Source organism: Salmo trutta, chromosome 39, assembly GCF_901001165.1.
Source record: "Salmo trutta chromosome 39, fSalTru1.1, whole genome shotgun sequence".
NCBI classification, from domain to species: domain Eukaryota; kingdom Metazoa; phylum Chordata; class Actinopteri; order Salmoniformes; family Salmonidae; genus Salmo; species Salmo trutta.
The window spans coordinates 3246379-3264539 of record NC_042995.1 but is presented as its reverse complement, the minus strand read 5'-3'; the positions used below and the strand labels follow the sequence as shown (position 1 = coordinate 3264539).

The following is an 18161-nucleotide window of genomic DNA, read 5'->3' as shown; positions in this document are numbered from 1 at the left end:
GTAATGCCTCTATAGGAGCCTGTTAGATTGATTATGAATGAAGGGGAACAGTCATGAAGAGGGCTGAGTAATGCCTCTATAGGAGCCTGTTAGATTGATTATGAATGAAGGGGAACAGACATGAAGAGGGCTGAGTAATGCCTCTATAGGAGCCTGTTAGATTGATTATGAATGAAGGGGAACAGTCATGAAGAGGGCTGAGTAATGCCTCTATAGGAGCCTGTTAGATTGATTATGAATGAAGGGGAACAGTCATGAAGAGGGCTGAGTAATGCCTCTATAGGAGCCTGTTAGATTGATTATGAATGAAGGGGAACAGTCATGAAGAGGGCTGAGTAATGCCTCTATAGGAGCCTGTTAGATTGATTATGAATGAAGGGGAACAGTCATGAAGAGGGCTGAGTAATGCCTCTATAGGAGCCTGTTAGATTGATTATGAATGAAGGGGAACAGTCATGAAGAGGGCTGAGTAATGCCTCTATAGGAGCCTGTTAGATTGATTATGAATGAAGGGGAACAGTCATGAAGAGGGCTGAGTAATGCCTCTATAGGAGCCTGTTAGATTGATTATGAATGAAGGGGAACAGTCATGAAGAGGGCTGAGTAATGCCTCTATAGGAGCCTGTTAGATTGATTATGAATGAAGGGGAACAGTCATGAAGAGGGCTGAGTAATGCCTCTATAGGAGCCTGTTAGATTGATTATGAATGAAGGGGAACAGTCATGAAGAGGGCTGAGTAATGCCTCTATAGGAGCCTGTTAGATTGATTATGAATGAAGGGGAACAGTCATGAAGAGGGCTGAGTAATGCCTATAGGAGCCTGTTAGATTGATTATGAATGAAGGGGAACAGTCATGAAGAGGGCTGAGTAATGCCTCTATAGGAGCCTGTTAGATTGATTATGAATGAAGGGGGAACAGACATGAAGAGGGCTGAGTAATGCCTCTATAGGAGCCTGTTAGATTGATTATGAATGAAGGGGAACAGACATGAAGAGGGCTGAGTAATGCCTCTATAGGAGCCTGTTAGATTGATTATGAATGAAGGGGAACAGTCATGAAGAGGGCTGAGTAATGCCTCTATAGGAGCCTGTTAGATTGATTATGAATGAAGGGGAACAGTCATGAAGAGGGCTGAGTAATGCCTCTATAGGAGCCTGTTAGATTGATTATGAATGAAGGGGAACAGTCATGAAGAGGGCTGAGTAATGCCTCTATAGGAGCCTGTTAGATTGATTATGAATGAAGGGGAACAGTCATGAAGAGGGCTGAGTAATGCCTCTATAGGAGCCTGTTAGATTGATTATGAATGAAGGGGAACAGTCATGAAGAGGGCTGAGTAATGCCTCTATAGGAGCCTGTTAGATTGATTATGAATGAAGGGGAACAGACATGAAGAGGGCTGAGTAATGCCTCTATAGGAGCCTGTTAGATTGATTATGAATGAAGGGGAACAGTCATGAAGAGGGCTGAGTAATGCCTCTATAGGAGCCTGTTAGATTGATTATGAATGAAGGGGAACAGTCATGAAGAGGGCTGAGTAATGCCTCTATAGGAGCCTGTTAGATTGATTATGAATGAAGGGGAACAGTCATGAAGAGGGCTGAGTAATGCCTATAGGAGCCTGTTAGATTGATTATGAATGAAGGGGGAACAGTCATGAAGAGGGCTGAGTAATGCCTCTATAGGAGCCTGTTAGATTGATTATGAATGAAGGGGAACAGTCATGAAGAGGGCTGAGTAATGCCTATAGGAGCCTGTTAGATTGATTATGAATGAAGGGGAACAGTCATGAAGAGGGCTGAGTAATGCCTCTATAGGAGCCTGTTAGATTGATTATGAATGAAGGGGAACAGTCATGAAGAGGGCTGAGTAATGCCTCTATAGGAGCCTGTTAGATTGATTATGAATGAAGGGGAACAGACATGAAGAGGGCTGAGTAATGCCTCTATAGGAGCCTGTTAGATTGATTATGAATGAAGGGGAACAGTCATGAAGAGGGCTGAGTAATGCCTCTATAGGAGCCTGTTAGATTGATTATGAATGAAGGGGAACAGTCATGAAGAGGGCTGAGTAATGCCTCTATAGGAGCCTGTTAGATTGATTATGAATGAAGGGGAACAGTCATGAAGAGGGCTGAGTAATGCCTCTATAGGAGCCTGTTAGATTGATTATGAATGAAGGGGAACAGTCATGAAGAGGGCTGAGTAATGCCTCTATAGGAGCCTGTTAGATTGATTATGAATGAAGGGGAACAGTCATGAAGAGGGCTGAGTAATGCCTCTATAGGAGCCTGTTAGATTGATTATGAATGAAGGGGAACAGTCATGAAGAGGGCTGAGTAATGCCTCTATAGGAGCCTGTTAGATTGATTATGAATGAAGGGGAACAGTCATGAAGAGGGCTGAGTAATGCCTCTATAGGAGCCTGTTAGATTGATTATGAATGAAGGGGAACAGTCATGAAGAGGGCTGAGTAATGCCTCTATAGGAGCCTGTTAGATTGATTATGAATGAAGGGGAACAGTCATGAAGAGGGCTGAGTAATGCCTCTATAGGAGCCTGTTAGATTGATTATGAATGAAGGGGAACAGTCATGAAGAGGGCTGAGTAATGCCTCTATAGGAGCCTGTTAGATTGATTATGAATGAAGGGGAACAGTCATGAAGAGGGCTGAGCAATGCCTCTATAGGAGCCTGTTAGATTGATTATGAATGAAGGGGAACAGTCATGAAGAGGGCTGAGCAATGCCTCTATAGGAGCCTGTTAGATTGATTATGAATGAAGGGGAACAGTCATGAAGAGGGCTGAGCAATGCCTCTATAGGAGCCTGTTAGATTGATTATGAATGAAGGGGAACAGTCATGAAGAGGGCTGAGTAATGCCTCTATAGGAGCCTGTTAGATTGATTATGAATGAAGGGGAACAGTCATGAAGAGGGCTGAGTAATGCCTCTATAGGAGCCTGTTAGATTGATTATGAATGAAGGGGAACAGTCATGAAGAGGGCTGAGTAATGCCTCTATAGGAGCCTGTTAGATTGATTATGAATGAAGGGGAACAGTCATGAAGAGGGCTGAGTAATGCCTCTATAGGAGCCTGTTAGATTGATTATGAATGACTCTTGGCTCCACTGGGCAGAGGATAGGACCCACACACTGGCATGGGTCCAGAGTCTGTCTGGAAACTAAATCTGTCTCAGTGCCAAAAGAGATTATCCATACCACCTACACACGCACACACAGCCCCTCACTGACCCCTCTCTCCCTCCGTCCAGCCCACGAGGAGGCCTGCACCACCAACGACGGGGTCATGTACCGTGTGGGAGACCAGTGGGACAAACGCCACGATGTCCTGGGTCACATGATGCAGTGTACCTGCTTGGGCAACAACCGCGGAGAGTGGAGCTGCATCGCCTACTCCCAACTCAAAGGTCCTACCGCCTTACTAGCACCTGTTCTCTTATGTGTTGTTAGACAACAGTCATAGGAGTTGTACTGTCATTACCTGGAATGTAGAATGAACTGAAAGGATCAACCAGCATTAAAACCCCTTGTCTCCTTCCTACCCCAGACCAGTACATTATTAAAACCCCTTGTCTCCTCTCCTTCCTACCCCAGACCAGTACATTATTAAAACCCCTTGTCTCCTCTCCTTCCTACCCCAGACCAGTACATCATTAAAACCCCTTGTCTCCTTCCTACCCCAGACCAGAACATTATTAAAACCCCTTGTCTCCTCTCCTTCCTACCCCAGACCAGTACATTATTAAAACCCCTTGTCTCCTTCCTACCCCAGACCAGTACATTATTAAAGCCCCTTGTCTCCTCTCCTTCCTACCCCAGACCAGTACATTATTAAAACCCCTTGTCTCCTCTCCTTCCTACCCCAGACCAGTACATCATTAAAACCCCTTGTCTCCTTCCTACCCCAGACCAGTACATTATTAAAACCCCTTGTCTCCTCTCCTTCCTACCCCAGACCAGTACATAATTAAAACCCCTTGTCTCCTCTCCTTCCTACCTCAGACCAGTACATAATTAAAACCCCTTGTCTCCTTCCTACCCCAGACCAGTACATTATTAAAGCCCCTTGTCTCCTCTCCTTCCTACCCCAGACCAGTACATTATTAAAACCCCTTGTCTCCTCTCCTTCCTACCCCAGACCAGTACATTATTAAAACCCCTTGTCTCCTCTCCTTCCTACCCCAGACCAGTACATCATTAAAACCCCTTGTCTCCTCTCCTTCCTACCCCAGACCAGTACATCATTAAAACCCCTTGTCTCCTCTCCTTCCTACCCCAGACCAGTACATCATTAAAACCCCTTGTCTCCTCTCCTTCCTACCCCAGACCAGTACATTATTAAAACCCCTTGTCTCCTCTCCTTCCTACCCCAGACCAGTACATTATTAAAACCCCTTGTCTCCTTCCTACCCCAAACCAGTACATCATTAAAACCCCTTGTCTCCTCTCCTTCCTACCCCAGACCAGTACATAATTAAAACCCCTTGTCTCCTCTCCTTCCTACCCCAGACCAGTACATTATTAAAACCCCTTGTCTCCTCTCCTTCCTACCCCAGACCAGTACATTATTAAAACCCCTTGTCTCCTTCCTACCCCAGACCAGTACATTATTAAAAACCCCTTGTCTCCTCTCCTTCCTACCCCAGACCAGTACATCATTAAAACCCCTTGTCTCCTCTCCTTCCTACCCCAGACCAGTACATTATTAAAACCCATTGTCTCCTCTCCTTCCTACCTCAGACCAGTACATTATTAAAACCCCTTGTCTCCTTCCTACCCCAGACCAGTACATTATTAAAACCCCTTGTCTCCTTCCTACCCCAGACCAGTACATTATTAAAACCCCTTGTCTCCTTCCTACCCCAGACCAGTACATAATTAAAACCCCTTGTCTCCTTCCTACCCCAGACCAGTACATAATTAAAACCCCTTGTCTCCTCTCCTTCCTACCCCAGACCAGTACATTATTAAAACCCCTTGTCTCCTCTCCTTCCTACCCCAGACCAGTACATTATTAAAACCCCTTGTCTCCTTCCTACCCCAGACCAGTACATCATTAAAACCCCTTGTCTCCTCCCTCCTCCAGACCAGTGCATTGTGGATGGGCTGACCTACGAGGTGAGCCAGACCTTCACCAAGCGCCATGACCAGGGCTACATGATGAATTGCACCTGTTATGGACAGGGACGCGGGCGCTGGAAGTGCGACGCCATCGGTGAGTTTCTCTCTGGTTCCTCTTCAGAGCTTCAATAAAGCCTTGTCGCACCTCTGGCACCTTCTATCCAAGAGGAGGGGCTGAAATTCTAAAGAGATTTTTGGCAGCAGGAATTTGAATCCCTTTCCTTTCCTTCCCCTCCCCCCACCCTCTCACCCACTCTCTCTCTCTCTCTCTCTCTCTCTCTCTCTCTGTCTCTCTCTCTCTCTCTCTCTCTCTCTCTCTCTCTCTCTCTCTCTCTCTCTCTCTCTCTGTCTCTCTCTCTCTCTCTCTCCCCTCTATGTTTACATTGCCAAAGCAAGTAAAATAGATAATAAACAAAAGTGAAATAAATAATACAAATGTACAGTAAACATTACACTCACAAAAGTTACAAAGTAATAAAGACATTACAAATGTCATATTATGTGCAAATAGTTAAAGTACAAAAGGGAAAATAAATAAACATAAATATAGGTTGTATTTACAATGGTGTTTGTTCACTGGTTGCCCTTTTCTTTTGGAAACAGGTCACAAATCTTGCTGCTGTGATGGCACACTGTGGTATTTCACCCAATAGATATGGGAGTTTATCTCTCTCCTCCTCTCTCTCCCTCCAGACCAGTGCCAGGAGCCTGAGAGCAGGGTCTTCTATCAGATTGGAGAGACCTGGGACAAAACCATCCACCAAGTCCTCTACCGCTGCTATTGCTACGGCAACGGTATCGGTGAGATGAGCTGCGAGCCACAGCAGACCTTCCCAGGTAAGGAGAGGAGTCTGATTGGCTAACAGAAGTGGAACTGTCTGAGTGTGTCCTCTGGGCAGATAACCCAGGTCAGGACTGTCTTCAGTGGGGTGTTGATCAAGGACATTACCCCTCCCTCTCCATCCATGCCCACCCCCTTCTCTTTACGCTTGGGACACCTGCTGGGAGTTAATCGTTGTTAGCTCTTCTTTTTAACTCTCCCATTCGCTCCCTCCTTTAAATACTCCCCATCCCCCCTCTATCGAAAGGCCCTTTGAAATTAAACGAGGGGGCGGTGTGTCACCCCTTCACCACCTCTGCAGGGAGGGGGAGGGGACTGCTAAACGTTGATGTGGGGCAAATGGAGAGGGGTGCGTCCGTCCACCTTTCTCGCCCCCCTCCCTCTGTGGATCTTTGTAGTTTCGGAGGTCTTTGTTGGCTCTCCCCTACTGAGAGGCTGAGTACTGTTGTTCTACCCAGCTGGGCAGGGAGGGCCGAGAGGTTGGGGGACTTAATTACCTGCGCACACTTCCTGTCTCTCTCTCAATCCACTGGGTGGTAACACGCTTTGGGCGAAACAGTCCCAACTTCACCTCCTAAGAGGCCCTCACAGCACTGGCTAGTCCTGCACTGAGCCAGTGCTCTATAGGTGATGGTGTCAATCAGAAAAGCTCAGCTGAGCTGTGTTCAGACCACACCAACCAGGAGTTGCCAACTGGCAACTTTGATGCAGTGTTCTGAAACACTTTGACCCCAGTCTAAACTCTGAATCCTTCACCCTGTTATCCTGCCCTAGTTTTCCCATGTGGCCTGTTACAGATACAGAGGAATAAATGTATGTTCTGATTGTTTAGAGTTATGTTTGGTGCAGGCCAGGGACCTTAAGAGTGCAGTTCAAATGACCTCACTGACTGCCCCAAATGACTCCCCGCTGTTGCTGCAAGTTGCTCACCTGTGACAGGGAGGTGTTTGTGTGTATGGTGTGTGTGAGTCAGTGGGGGTGGACATATTGCCCTGGTGCGATTTCAGACACTGAAGACACCTAGGGATTTACAGGCCCAGTGGGTGTCATAGTCGGTTTAAACCAGACAGTGGAGAGACTTCTGGTTCGGACTAGTTTCCATCCAAGCCACTGTACTGACAAGCTAGTCTAGGATCTTTTTTGGTCACACCAGGTCTGTCTGGTGTGAACAGTGAACCAATTGACACTGAAAAGCGAATGTAACTTTTAATAATTGTGTGTTTATTTACAGAACCTTAATATAAAGTTGTTCAAGGAGAATACTTAGCATTTGTTCAGTACCATCTTGTCTGTGACATTTGGCTTGATAGTAGACTACAGACTTCTAATAAAAGATCCCCTCTCTTCTTCCTCCTCCTCCTCCTCTCCCCCCAGGTGGCCACCGCCCAGTCCAGGTGATTATCACAGAGGCAGGGAAGCAGCCTGACTCCCACCCCATCCAGTGGAACGCTCCTGCCTCCTCACACATCACCCAGTATATCCTCAAGTGGAGAGTGGTAAGTGGCTCTCTACTGCTCATCCTAGATACTGGTCATTGATGGTAGTGCAGCCACACTATTTTATTTAACTAGGCAAGTCAGTTAAGAACAAAGTCTTATTTACAGTGACGGCCTACCCCGTCCAACCCCTCACAACACTCAGCCAATTGTGCGCCGCCCTATGGGACTCCCGATCCCGGGCCGGTTGTTATACAGCCCAGGATCAAACCTGAGTCTGTCGTGACGCCTCTAGCACTGCGATGCAGTGCCTTAGACCGCTGCACCACTCGGTAGCTCTTGAAGCCCTATGCCACTAGAGGTGGACTGACTGTCTTATAGGAAGCAGTACCACAAGAGTTGAACATACTCTCTTGAAGTACTCTACCTGTTTTAATTCTCCGATATCCAAAGTGGAAACAAGTTATTCCAGGTACTGTTTTTCACATGATGTTCTTAAAAAAAATCATGAATCACTTGAAGTGGATGTTCCTATTCCATTCCTGAAAGTGTTGCTGAAAAGTAATGACTAAACCAGTGCCCAAACAGGAGGTTGCAACATTTAGTTGTCTGTGTGTCAACTCTGAAGAAGAGGACAGGTTTTGAGAACAGAAAAACAAGGTTATGGGGGGTTCGGTTCATAAACACATAGATCCAAATATATCGGTCGTCAGGAACGACCCTCAACATCCAGCTACAGTACAAATGCTGTGTGTTTCTCTCCTAAAGGAAAAATCCAGTTTTCTCTCGATTCACACTCTCTCTGAAGGGGCCCTGATCTGCCAAGCTGTTTCCCCTTATTCCCCTCTCTCTCTCTGTCTCTCTCTCTCTATCTGTCTCTCTATCTGTCTCTCTCTCTGTCTCTCTATCTCTCTGTGTCTCTCTCTCTCTATCTCTCTGTGTCTCTCTCTATCTCTCTCTCTGTCTCTCTCTCTATCTCTCTCTCTGTCTCTCTCTCTCTATCTCTCTGTGTCTCTGTCTCTCTCTCTCTCTCTCTCTGTGTCTCTGTGTCTGTCTCTCTCTCTCTCCTCTCTCTCTCTGTGTCTCTCTCTCTCTCCTCTCTCTCTCCCTGTACCACCATCTGTCTCTCTCCTCTCTCTCTCCTCTCTGGTCCGCTCTCTCTTTGTGTCTCTCTCTCCTTCTCTCTCTCTCCACTCTCTCCTTCTCTCTCTCTCTCTCTCTCTGTCTCTCTCCTCTCTCTGGTGTCCCTCTCTCTCTGTCTCTCTCTCTCTGTGTCTCTCTCCTGCTTGTCTCTCTCTCCTCTCTCCTCTTCTCTCCTCCTCGTCTCTCTCTCCCCTCGCTCTCTCACCCCTCGCTCTCCTCTCTGCTCTCCTCTCTCCCCCTCTCTCTCCTCTCTCTCTCTCTCTCTCTCTCTCTGCCTCTCTCCTCTCTCTCTCTCTCTCTCTGTGTCTCTCTCTCTCTCTGTCTCTCTCTCTCTCTCTGTGTCTCTCTCTCTCTGTATCTCTCTCTCGCTGTCTCTCTCTCTCTCTTTCTCTCTCTCTCTCATGTTGTGAAGAATCTGTAGTTTTCCGATCGTCCGGAGCCAAGTTGAATGTCCCCAGAAGCAGGGAGGGGCAGAGAGACGGGGTGCCAGAGAGTCAATGCCAGTGACCACATTGGCCATAGGCTGTGCTTGGAGAGAGTGTTAGAATGAGAGTCTTAGTAGCGCAGACTGTAAACGTTGCCCACCGTTTTTCATTCCATATCATCTCAGCTCTCATGATCCATTCATACTCCTGACACTCTAGGTTATATATATATATACAGTACTTCAGATACAAATTGGTTCCTATCACCATGATGTATTCACCACTTTGACCCTTACTATCTTCACTAAGTTCACTCCCTGACCTCTCCCTTCTGCTCTCTGCCCTTTGACCCCTGGTAGAAAAACACCCGTGCCCCCTGGAGAGAGGCCACCATCCCAGGTAACCTGAACTCGTACACCATCGCTGGGCTGCGGCCAGGTATTACCTATGAGGGTCAGCTGATCAGCATCTTGCGCTATGGACGCCGCGAGGTCACCCGCTTTGACTTCACCACCACCTACGGCTCCCGTAAGTCTCCCAACTGTGTGTTCTGAGTGTATTAATGTTACACCGACCGTGCTATATATCTGTGTCCGTCTCTTTGGTTCCTCTATTATAGCTACACTTTCACAAGCCTGTCTCTCTCTCTCTTTACCCCCCACCCACCCCACCCTCTCTTTTTCTCTCCCACAAACCTTAATTAAGTCTTATTAATGTGTTATTTCCCCCCTTGTCCAGTAGGGGTGACCTCTGAGGGTGAGACGACCCAGCCTCCTCCTGTGGTGGACACGTCTGAGTCGGTGACAGAGATCACGTCCAGTAGCTTCATCATCTCCTGGGTGTCAGCCTCCGACACCGTGTCAGGCTTCAGAGTGGAGTATGAGCTGAGTGAGGACGGAGCCAAACCTCAGGTCCTGGGTGAGTAGCTCCAACATTTACTGGACTAACTCAGGTCTAACTCCTGCAGCATAGGCCATCCAGAATAGTTTTCCAGTTTATTCCAGTCTAACTCCTGCAGCATAGGCCATCCAGAATAGTTTTCCAGTTTATTCTAGTCTTACTCCTGCAGCATAGACAATCCAGAATAGTTTTCCAGTTTATTCCGGTCTTACTCCTGCAGCATAGGCCATCCAGAATAGTTTCCCAGTTTATTCCGGTCTTACTCCTGCAGCATAGGCCATCCAGAATAGTTTTCCAGTTTATTCCGGTCTTACTCCTGCAGCATAGGCCATCCAGAATAGTTTTCCAGTTTATTCCAGTCTTACTCCTGCAGCATAGACCATCCAAAATAGTTTTCCAGTTTCTTCCAGTCTTACTCCTGCAGCATAGGTCATCCAGAATAGTTTTCTAGTTTCTTCCAGTCTTACTCCTGCAGCATAGGTCATCCAGAATAGTTTTCTAGTTTCTTCCAGTCTTACTCCTGCAGCATAGACAATCCAGAATAGTTTTCCAGTTTATTCTAGTCTTACTCCTGCAGCATAGGCCATCCAGAATAGTTTCCCAGTTTATTCCGGTCTTACTCCTGCAGCATAGACCATCCAGAAGAGTTTTCCAGTTTATTCCGGTTTTACTCCTACAGCATAGACTATCCAGAATAGTTTTCCAGTTTCTTCTAGTCTTACTCCTGCAGCATAGGCCATCCAGAAGAGTTTTCCAGTGTATTCCGGTCTTACTTCTGCAGTATAGACCATCCAGAAGAGTTTTCTAGTGTATTCTGGTCTCGGGTCATCTTTTCGAGCTCCACGACTGTGGTTCCCAATGTGTTATGGAAAATCTTTTGAGTAGTTTTGTGAGCTAATGAATAAACACTAGTCCATCATTCTTCACTCCTGGTCCTGGAGGGCTGCTGTGTGTACAGGCCTTTGATTGGTTTTATTTTATTGGTTAGTTGGTTGATTGATTAATGTGTTAATTGGTTACTAGCCTGATTGGTTGATTGATGTTTTATTTGATTGATTTATGTTTTATTTGATTGATTGATTGTCTCTGTCCATCAGACCTGCCCCGTACCACCACCTCTGTGAGCATCAGTGACCTCCTGCCTGGCCGTAGATACAACGTCAACGTGTATGAGGTTTCCCCTCAGGGAGAACACAACCTCATCCTCACTACCTCTCAGACCACAGGTATTATACCAGCCTTCACACACCCTTCATCACCTTTACTCTTCATCACCTTTACCCTTCATAACCCTCACCTTTCATCACCCTCACCCTTCACCATCATCATTTACTCTCTGACAGGAATCCATTGACCTCTTCTCTGATCCCCCCTCAGCTCCTGATGCCCCTGCTGAACATCAGATCAACCAGGTGGGAGAAACCTCTATCTCCATCAGCTGGTCCAAGCCCCAGGCCCCCATCACAGGCTACCGTTTGGTCTTCACCCCGTCAGTAGAGGGCAGCAGCACCGAGCTCATCCTCCCAGACACTGAGACTTCCGTGACCCTGGTTGACCTTCGACCTGGCCTGCTCTACAACATCAGCATTTACGCTGTGGAGGAGAACCAGGAGAGCGAGCCCATCTTCGTCCAGGTCAACACGGCCGGAGAGCCAGCACCAGGTAGAGAACTGGACAGCATACAGAACAACAGAACTAAACATGACCCTAACCCTAACACACACTCTAACCATAACAAAACCTCAGACTTGACTTACTTGACTTAAGCCCATGGCTCCTATAAGGAGCATAGGTCATTGACCAATGTCCTCCAGCTGAATTGGCTTGCAGTCATTTCTACCTCAGACTTGGTTTGAACTGACTTTGAGTTGATTTTGGCATGCACGTTTTCACCCTTCCAACATTAGAATCAATAATTTCCTATACAGCTACATTCCTATTCAAAGGGTTCTCCTATGGGGACAGCCGAAGAACCCTTTTAGGTTCTAGATTGCATCTTTTCTTCTGAGAGTGTAGGCCCAGGAAGTAAAATGATAGTTTGAAGCCATGGAGCCATTTCATTGTACCTTCTAGGGGAGTGCTTCTCTCTATCTCTCAAGAGGAACATTTGAAGTCATGCTATGCTGTCCCCCGGTCAGTCCCAGCTGTGAGTGACAGTTGGTAGAGAGCTTTAGTGTGAGCTTGGAGGAGCCTAGGGCTCTGGGCTAGCCATGTAGAGCCAGATGGAACCTGGGGTAGGGTTTCTCCTCTGTTTGGTTCTGGACTGGGCCTGTCAGACTGGTTCTCTCACCTCCCTCACTGATTTAAGTACTTTCACATGAGAAAGATACAGACTCACACACTTGCATGTGCACAGACACACACACATAAAAAACAACACACACACTTGCTCTCCCCACGGTATCTAGGTCATTCTTGTTGACGTCTTACTCCTCCCTTCAGCTCTAAATCCTTCTCATCTTGACAGCAGAGTTTCTCCATTTTCAATTTCCTGTCTGGCATTGTCTTTTCAACTTCCTCTCAGCTGGTAAAGTAGAAGTATGTTTCACATCACAATCCAATACTGACCTTAGATCAGCGTATAGTTTCAACTTCATCTGACTCCGTCTTTCTTGCACCGCAACACAAGGCAATAGGCCATCAACACACAAGATGACCTCAGTCAACTCACTGACCACTTCCTACTTCCTGTCCACAGAGGAAGTCCGCTCCCCGACCGACCTTCAGTTCTACGAGGTGTCTGACGTGAAAATCATCATCACCTGGACTGGCCCTCCCAGCGAGGTGTCGGGTTATCGCGTGACCTTCGCCCCTGTTACCCCCGGTGACACGCCCCAGAGGCCCCTGCAGCTGCCCATGACGACCAACGCGTATGCAGAGATCACCCACCTGCAGCCCGGAACCCTGTACCGCTTCAACATCTACGCCATCAACGGAGGAGTGGAGAGCGAGCCGCTGACGGGAGAGAGAGCCACCAGTGAGCATACATGCGCAGACACTAACAGCGTGTTGAGGGGATCAGTTTGAGCAAGTCGAGGGGCAGGAAGCTAATCTTCATCACGTTATATGTAGTTACTGTATGTGGGAAGGTTTGGTAGATCAGTGATGCTGAGCAGGCCGACTGCAGTGTAGTCCATTTCAAACCTACAGACAGACTGAGGTTCTCATAGATGTACTGTGTTTGTACTTTCTACCCATGTTGTGACCCTACGTGTGTTAACCCTGTCAGAGCCCGACGCCCCCACCAACCTGCGTTTCAGCGACATCGGCGAGGACAGTGTGATGGTGGTCTGGGAGGCTCCCAGGGCTAGTGTCAGCGGTTACCGTCTGTTCCTGAGCGTGGAGGGATCCAGCCCCACCCAGAAGAGAATCCCAGGCGGTCAGACCCAGTTCCCTCTGCGAGGCCTTCGCCCCGACACAGAATACACCGTCAAACTGCACTCTGAGCAGGACAACGTGTTGAGTGAAGAAGTCAGTGGCATCTTCACCACCTGTGAGTACTGTAGTCTTCTGTTGAGTACTGTAGTCTTCTGTTGAGTACTGTAGTCTTCTGTTCTGCTGAGCTTGTGGCAAGGTGTTTAAATGGTATTGATCAATTCAACTCCAGATTTGAGTTTATTTGAATTATGAAGCAGAAAAAAGAAAGAAACTGATGTTATATTCCCTCCACCCCCCTCTCTCTCTTTCTCTCTCCTCCACCCCCCCCCCTCTCTCTCTCTTTCTTTCTCTCTCCCTCCACCCCTCTCTCTCTTTCTTTCTCTCTCCCTCCACCCCCTCTCTCTCTTTCTTTCTCTCTCCCTCCACCCCTCTCTCTCTTTCTTTCTCTCTCCCTCCACCCCTCTCTCTATTTCTTTCTGCTTCCATCCACCCCTTCTCTCTTATTTCTCTCTCTCTCCACCAGCCCTCTCTCTTCTATCCTCCACCCCCCTCTTGCCTCTCCCTCAAACCCCCTCTCTCTCTCTTTCTCTCTCGCTCCACCCCGCCCTCTCTCTCTCTCTCCCTCCCCCCCCTCTTTCTCTCTCGCTCCACCCCCCCTCTCTCTCTCTCTCCCTCCACCCCCCCTCTTTCTCTCTCGCTCCACCCCCCTCTCTCTTTCTCTCTCGCTCCACCCCCCCTCTCTCTCTCTCCCCTCCACCCCCCCCTCTTTCTCTCTCCCTCCACCCCCCCTCTTTCTCTCTCACTCCACCCCCCCTCTCTCTCTTTCTCTCTCGCTCCACCCCCCCCTCTCTCTCATTTTCTCTCTCGCTCCACCCCCCCTCTCTCTCTCCCTCCACCCCCCCTTTCTCTCTCGCTCCCACCCCCCCTCTCTCTCTTTCTCTCTCGCTCCACCCCCCCCTCTTTCTCTCTCTCTCCACCCCCCCCCTCTCTCTCTCTCTTTCTTTCTCCCTCCACCCCCCCTCTTTCTCTCTCTCTCTCCACCCCCCCCTCTCTCTCTCTTTCTCTCTCCCTCCACCCCCCCTCTTTCTCTCTCGCTCCACCCCCCCTCTCTCTCTCTTTCTCTCTCGCTCCACCCCCCCTCTCTCTTTCTCTCTCGCTACACCCCCCCACTCTCTCTCTCTCTCTTTCTCTCTCGCTCCACCCCCCCTCTCTCTCCACCTTCCCTCTTTCTCTCTCTCCACCTTCCCTCTTTCTCTGTCTCTTTCTCTGTCTCTCTCTCTCTTGCTCACTCACTCCCCTCTCTCTCTCGCTCTCTCTCTCACTCCCCCTCTCTCGCGCTCTCTCCACCCCTCCTCCTCTTACTCCTACCCTCAGCCCCCAAGATGGGTAATGCCCCTCGCTTCACCACTGATGTGACAGACACCTCCATCATCATCTCCTGGACCCCTGTCAGCAGGTTCAGCTTCAGGCTGTCTGTGAGGCCCAGTCAGGGAGGAGAGTCACCCAGGGATGTGACCTCTGACTCAGGAAGTATCTTTGTGTCAGGCCTGACCCCTGGGACTGAGTACACCTACAGCGTACAGCCCATTATCAACGGACGCGACCGCGGCAACCCCATCACCAAAAACGTTGTCACTCGTAAGTAACCAAGAAAAAAGAGAGAGACTCCGGTCAACGATTTATTTTATTTTATTGAGGTCAGAAGACCTCTTTTCCAAGGAAGACGTGTTGTTGCTGCGGCCATTTTGGGGTAAAAAACACATCTATATTGATTTTGTACAGTTAGGGAGTAATGAGGTTGTTTTAAGGTTTCTGCAGTAAGTTTACTTAAACCATGTAAGGTAGTCTGTCGTTTTTGAAAATGTGCCACAGGGTTTTCTTTTACCACATATAGACTTATGTGATGTTTCTTCCCCTCCAGAACTGTCTCCCCCCACTGACCTCAGTACGCAGTCCAACGCGGACACGGGTGAGCTGACTGTCCTGTGGGGCGGCGCCAACACGCCAGGTAAATATTGACTCTGCTCCCTCCTACAGCCCACGCCACAGACACACTGCCCAAGGCCCAGGAACCAGGACCGGCTCACTGTGGCTCTGGATCACTCTGTCTGGACCTTGTCTTTCCTCAGAACGTTGTGCCAGCAGGAACAAGGCTTCTCTCTGTAGGATTCTCTGTCTCTGTCTCCCTCTCTCTTTTGAATGGTAACAAGTACTTACATGAAATCCTGGCAGATCTAGGTTGGTTAACTCCACTGCTCACTTCCCTGTCTCCTCTGCCATCCTGTCCCCCCTCCCCCAACAGACCTTGGCCGTGACCCCACTCTCTGAGGGTGTCTCAGGGGAGATGGGATATGCAAAAAACACATTTCCAATTCACACATGCGTATAATTCGCACTTGTACATATATGAAATACAAGCACCCACCAAATTATAATTATATTATTATTCTTGTTATTATTGTTATTGTTATTGGGATGATTATTGTTATTATTATTGTTGTTATTATTACAGACATCACAGGCTACAGAGTGACATGCACACCGACCAATGGGCAGCGAGGAAACTCCCTGGAGGAGTTGGTCCAGCCGGTTCAGAACCAGTTAATCCTGGAGAACCTGAGTCCAGGAGTGGAGTACAACGTCTCTGTCTACACTGTCAAAGAAAACCTGGAGAGTGTCCCTGTGTCCACCACTGTCACCCAAGGTAGGACTGGCTGTCTCACCCAGCTACACACAGCTGATTTCAGATCAGTGGACCTGAGCACGGGCTGAGGTTGAGCTGTGCTGTGTTGAAGGGTTAGACTGATTCTGAATCAGGTAGTGTCTGTTTGCTGTGGAGCTGGTGTTCTGTTGCTCTGACAGATAGAAAGACACATAAACACACACACACAGATACAACACATAAACACAGACAAAGATTAAACACATAAACACACACACAGATTCAACACAGAGACACACACACACACACACAGATACAACACATAAACACAGACACAGATTCAACACAAACACACACCAAGATTCAACACACAGATACACACACACACACATTGATTTTAAGGGGAGTGTTTGAATGTGTGTGCGTTCGCTATGGTGTGTTGCGCACCTCTGTGTGTGTGTGAGTTTATTGGATAGCTTTCCTTCTCAATCCGTGGCCAGGAAAGGTTGAAGTACGATTCGATACTTCTGCCACCCCTTCATATATTCACCGTTCCCAACTCCGATTTATTCCCCCTTTACACTCCGGTACACGTTCCATAAAAGTGGTATACCTGGACAGGCCCAACTTCCCATAAACCTCCCAGTCTGGCTTCTCTCTGAAGTACGGAATCTCCCTGCCAGCAAAACGCACTGTCACGGCTGATCACGCTGAAAGCACTTTTCACTGAAGGATAATTCCTAAAAGCACTCTTAATTTCAGTAGAAATCCTCAGTTTATTCTGAATTACCATTGCAGTACATGTTTGTCTTTTGTCCATTGTGATGCCTCAATTGCACACTGTCCGGCTAACATGGTCATTGGCTGAACTGTAATTATATTCCATGGCTGTTTGTTTGTAAGATATGCATGGAGAAGGTAGAGCTCTTAATTCATTGAGGATATCATGTGAATATGCCTGTTGAAAAACCATTGCTCTGACAACCCATGATCATCCTTTCCTGTCATCGATCTAGTCGACGTCATGTATGTGTCTGATAATATAACTCTTACCAGCATGGCTACTGTTGTTCTGCTACAGGGTGCTGTGCTGTCTGTCCCACTGTGTATGGCTCTGCATCTCAGGGAACGTTCATTCATCTGCTTTGATTCTGTCTGTCTGTTATGGTTTCTATGTCTGTATGTCTCATTCTGCCTGCGCCTCGCTCTGCACTCAAACCTTTCAGACGTGCCCAAGCTAAACGACCTCGACTTTGTCGACGTCACCGACACCACTGTGGGCCTGCGCTGGACCGCCCTGGTAAACGTTACCGCCATCACCAGTTACCGGATAACGGTTATGGCGTCGGGCGAGAGTTTGCCCATCGTCATGGATACGGTGGACTCGTCGACAGGCCATTATACGGTGCGCGGGCTGGAGCCCGGGGTGGATTATGACATCAGTGTCACTACGATAACGGAGGAAGGGGAGAGCGAGCCGGCCACACGCAGAACACAAACCCAGACTGGTGATTTGACCCTTCAACTTTACAAGGGGAGGGGGTAGTTAGACAGGGTGGGTGGGGGGGCTATGAGAGAAGCTAAATACTGAACATACTGCCTCACAAACCTTACATACTCAGCTTACATACTCACCTTACATACTCACCTTACATACTCATGCTGTAGATATATGCTCTGATCATAGTAGTAATGTCATTGTTGATTGCGTCCAGGTTTTTCTTTCATACCTGCCATGCTCTCTAGTGTGTCCTCTCTTGTCTGGTTGACTTGTCCCATCTGGACATGCCACAGAAGGCCTGGAGGTAACTGTGTGGAGCTCCCCTCTCCTTGGCATGCACTTATATTATTTCTCATTGTAAATACCTGTTGGTTATGCTTTACTTTAGTCTGCTATACCTGGTCATTACACGGTCAGATGGTAATAACCTGGTCATTACACGGTCAGATGGGAATAACCTGGTCATTAGACGGTCAGATGGGAATAACCTGGTCATTAGACGGTCAGATGGTAATAACCTGGTCATTACACGGTCAGATATTAATAACCTGGTCATTACACGGTCAGATGGTAATAACCTGGTCATTACACGGTCAGATATTAATAACCTGGTCATTACACGGTCAGACGGTAATAACCTGGTCATTACACGGTCAGATGGTAATAACCTGGTCATTACACGGTCAGATGGGAATAACCTGGTCATTAGACGGTCAGATGGTAATAACCT

The 18161-nt window shown here is 47.9% G+C and overlaps 1 protein-coding gene across 4 annotated transcripts in view; it reads left to right on the top strand.

Annotated features, from left to right (window-relative positions):
* The window catches only part of LOC115179279 (fibronectin), a 38864-nt gene that overhangs the window by 10245 nt on the left and 10458 nt on the right, over positions 1-18161 (top strand). The window contains exons 10-23 of one of the 4 annotated variants that reach the window (XM_029740657.1): positions 3276-3431; positions 5111-5239; positions 5839-5982; positions 7361-7482; positions 9350-9518; positions 9732-9908; positions 10988-11116; positions 11268-11552; positions 12589-12867; positions 13120-13383; positions 14643-14906; positions 15190-15276; positions 15781-15972; positions 17157-17438. In XM_029740657.1, the coding sequence (XP_029596517.1) occupies positions 3276-3431; positions 5111-5239; positions 5839-5982; positions 7361-7482; positions 9350-9518; positions 9732-9908; positions 10988-11116; positions 11268-11552; positions 12589-12867; positions 13120-13383; positions 14643-14906; positions 15190-15276; positions 15781-15972; positions 17157-17438 (2679 nt within the window). Of the gene's footprint in view, positions 1-3275; positions 3432-5110; positions 5240-5838; positions 5983-7360; positions 7483-9349; positions 9519-9728; positions 9909-10987; positions 11117-11267; positions 11553-12588; positions 12868-13119; positions 13384-14642; positions 14907-15189; positions 15277-15780; positions 15973-17156; positions 17439-18161 lie in introns of all 4 variants that reach the window. The other 3 variants (XM_029740656.1, XM_029740660.1, XM_029740659.1) reach the window with 3 other exon arrangements.